The sequence below is a fragment of the Euprymna scolopes genome, chromosome 16, assembly GCF_053919585.1.
Source record: "Euprymna scolopes isolate OS-2025 chromosome 16, ASM5391958v1, whole genome shotgun sequence".
Lineage (NCBI taxonomy): Eukaryota > Metazoa > Mollusca > Cephalopoda > Sepiida > Sepiolidae > Euprymna > Euprymna scolopes.
In genome coordinates, this window is record NC_136497.1 from 41,206,495 (window position 1) to 41,221,979 (window position 15,485).

The window sequence follows — 15,485 nt, forward strand, 5'->3', positions numbered from 1 at the left end:
AAAACTGAACATTTGGGAGTGCTGGAGTATAAGATATGACTGAGCGATTAGATTGGGTTGACCTTCTTCTAAAGGGTTGAGGGTACCGGATTGACAGTTCCTGGCTGCTGTTCCCGACTGGTAGTACAGGGGCCCTAACTCTTTGGTAGCGCTTAGAGCGGCTGCTCCATCAACAGTTGAATAATATCGGGTTGTTTGTAGTGCCATGACGCGCATGGAAAGGGACCCTCCACTCATCCCCGGTGGGCTTTCCTGAGGCCACAATCCTAATTGGAGAAAGGTCAGCTGATGGTCTACTTGTGATGCATGTCTGAAGCTCCGCATAACCTCTTGTTTAGCTCCCCCTTACCGAAACTCTTAAAAAAAATATGACGACAGTACAATCTAAAAATAAGCTTAAACCAGGATTAGGGACAAACAAATTCAACTTGCCTCCTCCCTTGAGGCTCTCATTCACAAATATCCGTGGGCTTAGAATTAACTTAGCTGATGTTGAAGCATTTCTCTTAACAAATACCCCGGATATCTTAGCACTAAGTGAGACTAACCTACACTCCTCCATTCCTTCTAACCACTTTAACATGCCTGGATATCTCCCACTCTGCCGTAAGGACTCTGACAGACATATGCACGGACTTGGAGTTTACATTCGTAATACCCTTCCCTTGACTAGAGAAACAAACCTAGAAACAGATGATCAAGCCTTTATGTGCTTTAGACTAAACATGCAACACAATATTAGCTACTATCATTTTCTCTACTGCTCTCCCTCGACTCAGGACTGCTCCACAATAAACAAAGTATCTGACAGCATAGACACGGCACTGACCCTCGACACTAGCGCACAAATACATGTGTTTGGTGACTTTAATGTCCACCACAAAAACTGGCTTGGATTCTCTACTCACACAGATGCAGCGGGCAGCACAACCCATAGCTTCGCTATATCTCACTCCCTATCACAAATTGTTACGTTTCCAACCCGTTTCCCTGACCAGGAAGAACAACACGCATCACTTCTAAATCTGTTTTTGACCACAGTTCCCGATGACTGCATAACGAAGGCCCACAGCCCACTCGGGAACGCTGATCATGCAGTGATAATGGTTGAAATCGCCCTAAACTCTAGACCCAAAACTGAAGAGCCAGTGCTCAAAACAACGAGATATTATAATAAGGCTGACTGGGAAGCCATCAGGTTACTAATTAGAGATGCTCCATGGAAAAATATTTTCTCTCTCCCTGCTGAACAATGTGCAAACGAGACCACTGATTGGTTCAAAACTGCAATCGAAGCGCATGTTCCCATGCGGAAATTTTATAGTAAGCCCCACTCTCCCCAATGGTTTACGTCGACTTGTGCAACTGCCATTGCTCAAAAGCAGCATGCATACCGTAGGTTTAACCGACATAAGTCCAGTTCAAACAGACTGAAGTATATAGAAGCGAAATAACGTTAAGAAAGAAATAGCGACAGCTAAGAGAGAATTTACGGAAACCACTAAAAAGCGCATCGAAGCACAAAAACTAGGAACTCGAGACTTCTGGAAAATCTACAACAGTGTAGTAAATAATGGGCAATCAACAATTCCCCCACTAACCAACAATCACGAGGTTGTCTCCTCGGCAACCGACAAGGCTAACATGCTTGCCAGTCGGTTTGCCTCAAACTCCACACTGTACCCTTCCAACCACCCCCTACCTGACTTTCCTTTGCGGACAGACGCCACACTAGACGATCTGAAAACCACCCCTGCTCAGGTGCATGCTATCATAAAAAACCTTGATACCTCAAAAGCATGTGGACCCGATCTTATCCCAGCTGTGCTATTAAAAAAGTGCTCAGCCGAAGTAGCTTCAGTTCTCTCCAAACTCTACAACAAATGCCTTAATGAAGCTTGCTTTCCAGTCTGTTGGAAAACTGCTTCTGTATTCAAGAATTCTGGCGAAAGGACAGACCCATCAAATTATCGCCCCATTAGCCTCCTCACACTTTTTGCCAAAATATTTGAGACCATAATTAACCATGCTCTAGTCCATCATCTTACAGATGCTAAACTACTGACTGACAAACAATATGGATTTAGACAAGCCCGTTCCACAGCAGACATCCTAACTGTGATCTCTGAACGTATATACCATTCACTGGACAACGCGGGGGAGGGCAGAGCGGTAGCTCTAGATATATCTAAGGCTTTTGACAGGGTATGGCATGAGGGTCTCCTCAGTAAAATCAGATCATACAGTATCACTGGTAGAATACTTAACATAATTAAATCCTTAGGTAAGAGAAAAATCCAGGTTGTCCTCGACGGTCGTACATCTAAACAATATGATATAAATGCGGGGGTGCCCCAGGGTTCTATCCTTGGACCTCTATTGTTCCTGATATTCATAAATGACCTCCCCGACAACATTGCCTCTGAGATGGGTTAATATGCTGATGACACTACACTCTATGGCAGGCACGACAGGAAGACGAATGAACACATTTCTAAAGAAATGGCAGAAACACTAGAGGAAGACCTCCAATCTGTAGTGGAATGGGGACAAAAGTGGTTGGTCGCGTTCAATGCTGCCAAGACTAAACTAGTTTCATTCAATAATTACAAGAAACCCTCTCTACCACCCATAGCAATGGCCAACGACTCTTTATCTGAGAGTCCATCTTTCAAACTCCTTGGCCTAACGTTCACAGGAAACATGAGTTGGAACAATTACATTGAAGGCATTGCCAGGGCCGCTGCAAGAAAGGTGGGCTCTCTCTACCGTGATAGAAAACTACTAACACCCGAAAGTATCCTGTACCTCTATAAGGCCACCATTCGCCCATGTATGGAGTATTGCTGCCACATCTGGGCTGGTGCATCTGCTACTAGTCTCTCGCTCCTTGACAAGGTTCAAAAGAGAGTCGCAAACCTGATAGGCCCTGAACTGGCATCTAAGCTTCAGCCTCTGTCCCATCGACGAAATGTTGCATCCCTCTGCCTTTTCTACAAGTATTTTAGTGGTGAATGCTCTGACGAACTGCAATCACTTGTGCCCCCACGACGTGTGCACCCTCGACAAACCCGACAGGCTGCTAAATCCCACTCCCACACTGTAGAGATCCCTAGATGTAAAAGATCTTTTTACTCCAATAGTTTCTTCCCCAGAACCGCTAGACTCTGGAATTCCATTCCAGGTCCCTGCTTCCCCAACAGTACTGACGTGCAGAAGTTCAAGTGTAACGTGAACCGACACCTTGCTGCCCAAATCCCTACATAGTACCCCAGTAGTTGTTGCCCCTGATAGTAGCCCCCTACACCAAAGTGGCAATTTGCCTTGTTTGGGGTGAAAATGTAATAAAAAAAAAAAAAAAAAAAGTTTATAGCATAAAATGTACTGAAAAAGACGCATGTTTTTTTTTCTAGTATTTATCGGAAAACCCTATTTTGTTGTTATCTTTATTAACCATTACACACGAGTCAACGTAACTACTCATGTGAAATGACCAAATGCACTGCATAATTCAAACAAAATGGCGGTTAATAAAATGGAGGAAAATGTTACTAAAATTAATTAAAAATGTTAAATTCGTATGAGAAGCGAATTTTCATGTATCTATGTACACCGAGGATAGGAAAATTAATTTAATGTCTGAACCTATGTAACTCGATAGTGAATGTTCGCGTTGTTTCAAGAAGCGTAATGGGTGGATATGAAATGTACAGAGGCTTGAGTGTCATTAGTGATAGCTTTGATTTTATCTGATTTTGAATTCGTTGGTGATGACACTTTGAAATTGGGAAGATTGAAATATCAACTCTCTCGCGTGCTCTAAATGAACTCAAAACATAAAATCGTAGTTGAAATAGGAAAAAATAACCGTTATATTTAATTAAAATAAAATTAAGCCAATTCTCATGAGCACACTGTTTGTGATAGGTTACGGCCCATTGGAAATGGGACGATGTCAATTGTTTTGGTTATTTCTGAATGTTACCTATTACATCATTATGCATTTTCTCTTAGTGAACTTTCTGTTTTTCTGATGAGTCGACGGAGGAAATACGTAGTATTGACGTACAAATATCAGTTGTTCCCCGTGAACACGAAAAGATCTGTAATATGTACCGAAGATTTTTATCAAAAGAATGATTGTTGAGATGAATTAAATTTTGGACATCGGAATCTTGCAAGATTGTCATTTATTTATCCGTGACCCGTTGTTATATCTTAACAAACATCGAACTTTTGATTTGTGCATAAGAATAGAAAATATTCGAAAAGTGTACATTTTCATATCTATCTCTCCTTCTCTCCTCCCCCCCTCTCTCTCTCTCTCTCTCTCTCTCTCTCTATATATATATATATATATATATATATATATATATATATATATATATATATATATATATATATGTACATATCGCCCTCATTTGAGGAAAATACATTTGTGAAGGACAAATTATTCCCAACGAAAATTAAGGTAAAATGCTCTTATAAAATTCATATCTGCAACCAATTGTTAAAATTTCACAAAACTCTGAATTTTCATGAAATGGTTCTCTTTCCAATTTACTTCATTGTATAAAACTAGATTCAACGACGTATGGCTTACATGTGAAATTCTTATTCTTAAAAATTCTCCAAAATTAGTAATGATCGGTTAATTAGTTTAGAAGAGAATCCTGAAACCTGGAAATTTCTTCTTATGTATATATTCAAATGAGTGTGATCACCAACAATTGTTATGATTTTTTAAAAATACTTTTTTATTATTTATTATTTTTATTTTTCAGATTATTGAAATAAATTTTTATAAATAATTTTAACGCGTTTCGGACGATCTGTTAACTCATTTTAGACACACACACACACACACACACACACACACACACACACACACACACACACACACACACACACACACACACACACGCACACACACACATATATATATATATGTATATCAAGAAATATGTTCACGTTACTCATCTTACTTCCTAGAATACATATTCTATAATTCATAATGGTAAATTCGATAGTTTAGATTTTTACCAAACACATATATTATTATAATAGAAAAATGCGAGCATAAAAAGTAATATGGTTAAGCTTAAACATGGAAAAGTAAAGGACAAATTATTTAAAGTGGAAAAGAAAAGGGACAGGATATTCTAGTAAAAAATATAATAAATTTATAACTTAAAAATATTGCAGCATTAAGAATTGATTATATAATGTTAAATTGAATTTTAAAAAATCTTACTGTTGCAATATTTTAAGTTATAAATTTATTATATTTTTTCTTAAAATAGCTTGTCTTTTTCTTTTCCAATTTTAACAATTAGTCCTTTACTTTTCCATGTTTAAGCTTAACCATATTACTTTTCATGCTCGCATCTTCTATTGTAATCTATGATTTTTCCAGACTTACGGTAAATTCACTTGTTCTTTGTTAAATTTCAGTCTTATTTTTTTTTCACCCATAAACATAACATATGCATGTGTAATAAAAATGTATGACCTCGTATGCTTTCAATAAAATCTCCCCAATTATCTGCCTTTCATTCTCTCTGTTTAACTTGTTACTTATCTTTTCGCGACAGCAGTGAATTTTTAGCAGCAGTAATCGCTGAAGCGACGTGGTTGCTATGGAAACCAGCCATAAAAATGTCGCTCACCTCCTTATGAATTTTTACGAATTTGAACACTAGTAAATTCATCATAACTTTTGTTATACTGAACGAAAATTGAAAAAAACATTTTTCTCCATATAGCTGAGAAGGTGATTTATAAATTGTAATAATTGTTTGAAAAAAATGAGTGAGCGGTGAAGCTTTAAAGCAGTTCTAAATAACTAAAACTGTCACTGAACAATATATTAAATATATTAAAACTCTACCGTGTTTGAATGATATACTTATTATTAATGTTCATTCGTGCGCACTAATTTTTAAAAACTGTATTAATATAACTCCAAATTTGATGTAGAGCAAGACTTTTAACAACCGTCTTTTCGATAAAGCTTTTAATACTAGTTGCTTTTATTGTGTTTGTGGTTTGTTTACGCATCAATGTTTATTTTATTTAAATTTCCATTTAATGTATTTTAATGTCATTTTATATATATATATATATATATATATATATATATATATATATATATACATATATATATATGTGTGTGTGTGTGTGTGTATGTGTGTGTTTATGTGTTTTATAAGTATATACAGAAGTATAGTTTGCAGACTTCTTTTTATATATGTGTATTTTATATACATTATTACATGTATATTTCTATAATTGTACATGAGCATATATAATCTGAATACTACTGTTAACATTATCTTTGGTTATTATGACCAAGATACTGTTGTTTATGTGTTTAAAAATACATTTATAAACGCTTTTCTCAATTTTCCAATATATAAATTTCTTTTTAAATACACTTTTCTTTATTATTATTATTATTATTATTATTATTATTATTATTATTATTATTACTATATCATATTTCTCATCTCATTTTCTTTATACTAATACGATAGCGTGTGTGTTGTTTTGTGTGTCACGCTTACATCTTATCCTTGCGAGTGACTGTCGTTTAATTGTTATCACTTCCCATTTCTTGCAATAAACAATTCTACCAAGAATTCATTCTTTATAAGTTTTGGTTCGGTTTCGATTATAGCGGAAGGAACTCAAGTTAGTTGCCTGTCTAGCCGCACTGATGAGCTGTGAAACAGCGAAACAGTACTCTATGTGGATGACTATAATGCTCCTTATCTTGAGTTGAGCATATTAAGAAGTGATACAGGAATTACCATTAGCGTATAAGCGATGCTCTTTGTGTAAACAAATCGAATAGAGATAGTTCGGACGATCTCAAAACATCGTTAAACTCATGACTCACGCAGCAGCCGTCAATAGACGGTTGGGTTTCAATTCTGGCTTGAGGTAGTTGCCTGTCTAGCCGCACCGATGAGCTGTGAAACAGCGAAACAGTAATGTATGTGGATGACTATATATATATATATATATATATATATATATATATATATATATATATATATATATATATATATATATATATATATATATATAGTCTAAAGGAACTTTGAATTAAAAAAAAAATGCATAAATAAAAAAAAAATGCAGTTTAGATTCCCGGAAGAAAAAAAAAACAATTTTAATCTATCGCAGACTAAGCACCTACATAATCCGATATCTAAAAAGTTTATAATGACCAAAGAGAATTCATTTATATATAGATAAAAAAGAAGAAGAAAAGGCCTGAACTAAAATCGTTAAATAGAAATAGTCTTATCACTTGCATAAGCCGATTTCGCAAAAGTCCTTTACTTTTCCATGTTTAAGCTTAACCATATTACTTTTCATGCTCGCATTTTAAAACAGAATTTTACTACATAAGGATGAAAAAGAAAACCTTAACTAAAATTTTGTAAATAGAAAACGGGGATCATCAGCTGTATACGATGTAGCTGTTTCGGAGATTTAAAAACAGGACAGCTGTTAAATATTTGGCTCTCCAGTGGATAATACCACTTCCCCAATAAAAATAAAAAGAAATGTAAAATAATACGGTTACTATTATTACTAATATATGAAACAAAAAATAGATAAATAAAATATGAAAATATAAACAGATAAATTATTAATAAGTTTCAGATTACAAGGTTCGTTCTGCGACATGTTAACTAGCATATAAATGCCATGAGAATAAAAATGCATAAAAGCTTAAGTACTTTAGGTACCAGAAAGGCAAATCGATAAGAGAGTACTGTTTCGCTGTATCACAGCTCATCAGTACTGTTTCGCTGTATCACAGATCATTAGTGCGGCTAGACAGGTAACTACCTCAAGACAGCATTGAAACCCGACCGCGCAAACGACAGTGCCCAAACGACAGTCAAACCATTTCGCTATACAGCAGGTAGTGAATTAACGATGTTTAGACATCGTCCAAATGCCTAAGCTCGATTTGTTTACACAAAGAGCATGGCTTAATATGCTAATGGCAGCTTGTATATCACTTCTCAATATGTTCAACCCAATATATATATATATATATATATATATATATATATATATATATTCTTCATAAGTTTTGGTTTCGGTTTCGATTCAAGCTGCTGCACCCAAGTCATATGGATATATTTTTTATTTTTGAAATCACAACTTTATAATATGTAAGAAGCAACAGAAAATGTACTCTAAAATAATGTATACAAAATCTGCATAAATTAAAATATCATATTTAAGCGTATTTTACGACCGGGCTACGTTGTGCGTCCCTGCTGACGTAAATAAATATTTTTACAGTTTTAACAAAAGAGCTATTGTAATATTAGGGCGTCTGCATTTACGTTGAACAATCATAGAATGCCAATATCAACATATTACATATGAAAGAGTCCGCCGTGGAATTTCCATTAGTCTCACTAGTTGTTAGATTATTGGTCGTAGGTCCACTAGTACAGGTTTTAACACATACGAATGGGTATCGTTACAATGACTTACTTGGCCATGAAATAAACAAGAAGAAGTTGGGTGGGTGGGGCTAAATGTCATGTCGAATAATTGTTTTGATTGGAAAGGATTATTTTAATGATAAGAAGTATTCAGGTCCGATAGTTCTGAGTGATTATCTCGAAAAGGGGTCAGTTTGAAGCCATTAAACATCGAAATCTTCCAAAAATTGTTGCGGTAAAACATAAAATTGATGTATCAAAGCAAAAGTTAATGGGGCATACAAAACTCCACCCGCGTATTTACAGCTTATTAAAGTTAAACTGTTATCATTCAGATTGTAGAAAACACATATTCTTTGTCAGTGCTAGCATTAGCTTCTTCCTTCATCTAAAGTACCTTCGTTTTTTTCTTTACCGTGATGAACTCGGTGTACTGTGCAGATATTGCTCAGCTTTTAATCAAACTTGAAATGCCACAGTATGAACCCATATATTGAACACTGTTCATTAATAGCAGCAAGCGATCACTGAAATGCGTTCTGCTACGTGACGGCAAACAGTTCGCCTTTGTATCCATCGTTCACTCGACTACACTAAAGGAGTAGAAAGCGGTGAAGTATGTGTTGGAGAAAATTGATTGTAATCAGTAAAATGGTTTATTAGTGTTGACCTGAAGATGGTGAACATTTAGTTGGGACAACAGTCTGGCTTCACCAAGTACCCATGCTTTCTGTGCATGTGCGATAGTAGGGACTGTGTACAACACTACAGGAAGAAGGAGTGGCATGTGCGGGAGAAATTGGTTCCTTGCAACAAAAAAAGAAAAAAGAAAAAAAGGAACGTCATCAACGACACTCTGATGGACAGAAAAAGAATACTCTTCCAACTACTGCACATCAACTTCGACTTAATTAAGCAGTTAACAAAAGCTCTGGAAAAGGATGGTGGCTGCTTCACTTATATATTTTTTCACAAAATCTTTTTTTTTCAAATCAACGTAGCATAAAACTCTGACCTGATGGAGAGGAACGGATGCTATTTCCTGATCCAAACGGTGCAAAAATACCTTAAATCAGTTGTAGAAATCTAAACAATATTAAAAAAAATGCCCAGTGTAATCATTAGTTCTTTTGGTCTTAGTATAGTTTGGATAGATGGACGAAAATAAGTAGATATATAAATCTTTATAAAGATACGAAAATAAGTAGATATATAAATCTTTATAAAGATACGAAAATAGGTAGATGTATAAAGTTTTATAAAGATACGAAAATAAGTAGATATATAAATCTTTAAAAAAATACTTTGCAAAGGATGCAACAGAGGTAAAGTGTCCCCGCTTGTTTTCTTTTCTTCATAAAGGAAATGTTTCTTTTCCTTAATGTTTCATTGTTAAAGTGTTTTTTATTTAATAAGTCTGAAGAAAGGATGTTCTTGTGAAAATTTTCAAACGACATATTGTTTGAATTTGTCCAAATGGTCTTTTGTAATTAACAATGAAATACACTTTTTGTTGCTATCAACCCATTTCTTGAAGTCTTGGTTTTTGTTAAAACAGTATATGAATGCTCAATTATGAAATATGATAATTTTATAGCTTACTTTTTAAGTCATCTCTCCCTCTCCTTTTTGGCTTAAATTTATTGGTATATGAACAATTACTGAATTATATTAACCCAGTATAATTCGGAATACCACAAATTTGTCTATATATCTCATTCTCTGGCTCTCTCTCTCTTTCTCTCTCTCTCTCTCTCTCTCTCTCTCTATATATATATATATATATATATATATATATATATATATATGCATCTATTTGCGACATTATGACAAAAATAAATCTGTTGAATATTACATCACAAAATTAAAGAAAATTTAGTAGGTTTTATAAAAGATCATCACATTTTTTTCCAGTAGGTCTTATGGAGTCGTTCCCTTAAATAGTCAATTTTTATATAATTTCTGTCACCGTACACCCATTAACCCTTATCATCGAGTGTCTTTTAGGCCTTAATAAACGGTGACTCCACCGTAAAAATAAAAAGGTCTCGCTTTGCAGGTAGAATAAAAAATTGGAGCTCAATCGAGCAACTTCCATTGTAATAACGATAGAATTGAGACGGGTTACTAACGTTTCTTCTGTGAGAGGTTGTTGGGAGTAAATAAGATAATTATTGCGGATTTGCATCATAATTAGTAAGCGTCTCTTATGTGAGAAGAGGCTGTAGGAAAGAAAAATAAATCATCCCCCTCTTGAGTGCGAAGTTGATTTTCTACCATATCAAGTGAAGAAAGACTGCTCTCAGCGGCATCTCCTCATATATGATAATAGTACTTCATCTTATGACCATCTGACTCAGATAGCAGAGGAGGTAAATTTCTTTCCACCTTTGAAAATGACGACTTTTCTAGGGTTTCATGTATGCTTAAAACGAATATCACATTTACATTTTGCGCAGACAAGTATTCTGGAAATTAAGACATTTTTCCTATGCATTACTTAATAAATCCAGTGGCATTCTTATATGGGGAGGAGGTGGTTTGTAACACGCACGCGCATTAGTACCTTTCAGTTGGGAAAAACATGACCACCAGTGGGATTACATTGGATAATAAAGGTTTTAATATCCAGAAAACTACTTGTCTGCATAAAATTTAAATGTGATAATAGTTTTCAGCATACATGAACCTAGAAAAGTTGTCATTTTTAAGGTTAGTGTTGAGGTGGAAAGAGAATTAAAAAAAAAACATAGAAAAGTGCATCAGGATTCAAGTACTTTCTGGAGCGGGAGAATGATCCAAGATTTTTTCTAGCAAACTTAGCAACAGATTTAATGCAAATCTTCTATTTTAGATCTTAAATGAAAAGGAGCTTATTAAAGTAAGGTGATACGCTGGGGAGACGACCATTACAACTCAGGAAAAACACGAATCCGAGCATTAGTGATGAAAGGAAAGAAACTTGGTCTTAGCCGTATTAAAAATAACAAACCGCCTTTTGTCCATGGAATCACGTACTCAAGATAGGAGGAGAAAGAATCAGCAAGATCTTGATCATCAAAGGTCCTCAAAGCGCATTTTGTCGTTTGTATAGATGTCGACGAATATGACGTGGAAGATCATTAATTAATGAAGATTATAAAGAGGGTTAGGGAAAAATAATTCCTTAAGGCACGTCAACGTTGATATTGTGTGCTTCTGTCTCTCAATAAGTATTTTCATAGATACATCAGAAAAAAAAAAGGATTTGATAGTTGAGAAGACACTCCCATATATTCCAGAGCTAGCAAGCTTGTGAAGCAGACTATTGTGTCAAACCCTATTGAAGACCTTTGACATATAAAGCGCTATCACCCTATAAATGAAGCTTACATCAATTGATACACTAATTCTGTGCCATTCTACAGTTAGAATATTAGCTGTCGATATTATAGGACGAAATTCATGTTGCTTCTAAGTTAATCGGTTTTGCTGATCTGATTGACAAATTCTTTATCACATTAAAACAAACTTACTGTTGACGCACACAAGACTGGTCGGCCCGAATATGCAGAATACCGACCCCAAATAGTTTTAAATACTAAAATTAAAAAACAGATGGAAAATTTCAGTCCTTTAAGTAGAGAGTGAACAGCTTTGTAAGACTAGCTGCAGATTTCCGGATATAGATTCCTAAGTACAATGTCTGAAATGTTATCATGACCAGTTACCTTGTTGGCAACAAAGTTCTTGATAATTTCCGCAATATTCCGGACATGTATACTATTATAAAAGTATTTTCAATCAAAGAGGAAAACATTAGAGATAAAGTGCACTGATTGCAAATAGCGGAATTAGGTGCCAATTTCTTTGCAAAAAAAGTTTGGCTCTATCATATGCTAAGGATATAACTTCTGGTCCCTTAATGATGGTTGGTATAAATGGTTTTTCTAAACAAAATAAAAACGACAAACTCATGGGAACTAATACTGCTCAACAATTCCGGATTTAGCGTATCTTTCGCGGTTGTTATAACTTGTTTGCATCTACTGTAGCCAGTTTTTAAAAGTGAGCTTGATTCCAAAATACCTCTTTCTGTGAAAGCAATTGTTTCTTTGAACACTGGCTGCAGCCACAGGGTGTACCATGGCTGACCGTTCTATCTTTATTGACATTTTAAAGAAACCATCGGGCTACGTAAATATATAAATGGTAGTAATTGTAGTAATATTTCGTGTTATTATTTTTAAATATATATGGAAGAATGTGCAATAGTTATCACATTATAATGCTATGATTTTATTATTATTTTAATTTTTATTATTGTTATGCTATGAGATAATTATTTTTCATTATTGCTATGCTATGATAGAATTATTTTTATTATTGTTATGCTATGATATTATTCCTATTACGGTGCTCAAAAAGTGTGTCACGTATGAGAAATATATTTCTTTAAAGATCTTGTTGGAGATAATGATTTCGTTGAGCACACAAGATGGAATCGGAAGTTTTCGGTTATCTAACTATAATCACAGAATATGAACGGTTAAAAATCGAAATCATTTTATTATATGCGTAAATATCTCGTATTTTTTAACGCCACAATTATGACCAAAGTATCAAATGTAAATGCATACTTCCTGGTGCGACCCGAAGGGAAACGATTCTAGGGAACATTACCAGTTGCATACGTGTTCCATTTAGGCAAGATATTTTTAATAATGTTACAATTTTTTTGCCGGTGGGTATGGCCATCCTTCCACATACAATGTTTGGTATTCCCAAGTGGTCATCCACTTGGTACTAACCAAGTTAAGTGTCATTTAACTTCGATGACCTAACCAAAACAGGTGTGATAATGTGATTATGCCACATATCAGATGTGTACGCACACCAGTATAAGCATACCCACAGACTTGCCTGAAAGCGAATAGAATATCGCCATTGTTTAGTGTAATGTCATCATCAACAGTAAACACAGCTTGAGTCCTGATCACATCGAATGGGAGGAATCGGTTATTCAGTGTGTTCATGCCATTACCAATGACCTAAAAGAAAGAATAAAATGATGGCTTGTTAGAAAGTAGAGAAATATATTAGAAACAATTCATACTAATAATCCTACATATATACCAGCAGATATTTGTTTAGTACAGTTTTAATTTTTATTTTTCAATAGTTATATTATTATATAATAAATTATATTATAAATTATAATAATAAAAAAATCGTTAATTTTCGTTAATATCTGAGTATAACCGTGCGCTTTTTTATCCAAATAAAATATACTTATCCTGTACTCTAGGTAATGTAATTTTAAATTATATATGGTTCGATGAATTTATCTAAACAATCCTAAATGAAGATTTAGTGAACAAACAGCAAGTACGCCCAAGGGTGGAATACTGCTGCCACATCTGGACAGGAGCTGCTAAAAACAGCCTATCCTGCCTTGACAGAGTACAAAATAGGCTTCGTGGCTTAGTGGGGAATGTCCTTTTCTCTTCCCTGCAAACTCTCTCACACAGGAAAGATGTTGTGAGCCTGTCTTTGTTTTATCGTTATTTCCATGGCAAGTGCTCGTCTGAGCTCCAATCCCTGGTTCCCCTTCGCCAATCTTTCACGAAAAACACCCGTCTAGTTGAAACCACTGTCAAAAATTTCCCCACTCTTTATCTGTGCCAAAACCAAAACGTAGATTCCACGAACAAAGCTTCTTTCTTAGAAGTGCACACCTGTGTTCTGTCTGGCCGTTTCCCACCTGACTGCAACCTGGATGTCTTCAAGTCCAACATAAAAAAATTCCTGATGAACCGCCCCCTTAAGTAATACATTATCAAATATCAACACTAACGTACTGTAACGCAATAACCCCTATCCCCGAGTGGCTTCCGGGCATTGATAAGTGGTGACAACCTTGTAAAAAAAGCAAACATATGTACAATTTATATAACACGCATTTAATATATATATATATTTTTTCGTGGCTTAGTGGCTTATATATATAGTCTTTGAAGTTTTAACATTTGAAACCACACAAAAAATTATTTTTTATCATTCATTAAAAAAACATCTAGTCAGTAAGTCATTTAATCACCTGCAATCACTGCATCAACTCTCAAATTTACTATAATACCAATTTTTATATTTTTTATATTTTTTAAGGGATCATCAGTTGTTACCATACTATATATATATATATATTGGGTATTTAAATTTTTTGATTTGAAAAGGTTAAACTTCAAATATAGAATTTTTATTGTTTGAAAACTAGGAATACAATTGAATAAATCTATGTCCTTAACTCATGAGTTTTCGATGATTATTCATCTCCTCAGAAGAAAAATATTAGCAAATGTTTTTATTGGTTTGCACCTTATTTGCTAAAAGCAATAAACATAGAAAAATTAAAGTTATTAAAACATTTTAGGTACATAGAATAAGGGTAATGGACATTGAGACAGAAAAAGGATATTGTACTTCAAATTCACAACAGCAATCTACAGACACGTAACTCACAGGTCCATCGATGGCCAATGTAGCTTGACTGTTCTAGGATCCGGACCTCAAACTATATGTACTATATTCGGGTGCGTTAACTGTTACGCCATGAATCCTAGATTACCCTACATATTAGCTTTATCGCTTATAAACTTATACCGATTTTGTTGTTGTTGATTTTTAAAAGATCTAAGAAAATATATTTCCTTATTGCCCATGTTTTTTTGGATGTAAACAAATAAACAAATATTTATTTATAAGTTTACATATAAAATAGCAATCTACAAACACGGTTAACGAACTCGATTATAGTACATATGGTCTGAGGTTAGAATCCTAAAACAGTCAAATTATGTTGGCGATTGGTGGAGCCGTGAGACACGCGTTTGTAGATTGCTGTTTTATAAGTAAAATAATAAATAAATAAAATTTGGTTTTTGTATACGATCAAAAATATGGGCGATCTCCTAAAGGAAAAATATTTTCCTAGATCTCCAAGGTTGGAAACGTTAAAAAATTAAC

General features: G+C 34.6%; 1 protein-coding gene across 1 annotated transcript in view; it reads right to left on the bottom strand.

The window, feature by feature from the left end:
* LOC145296169 (exostosin-like 3) overlaps positions 1–15,485 on the bottom strand; it is a 150,691-nt gene that overhangs the window by 41,591 nt on the left and 93,615 nt on the right. Inside the window, exon 5 of the mRNA XM_080142377.1 lies at positions 13,383–13,510. Coding sequence (XP_079998503.1) covers positions 13,383–13,510 — 128 coding nt within the window. The remainder of the gene's footprint in view (positions 1–13,382; positions 13,511–15,485) is intronic.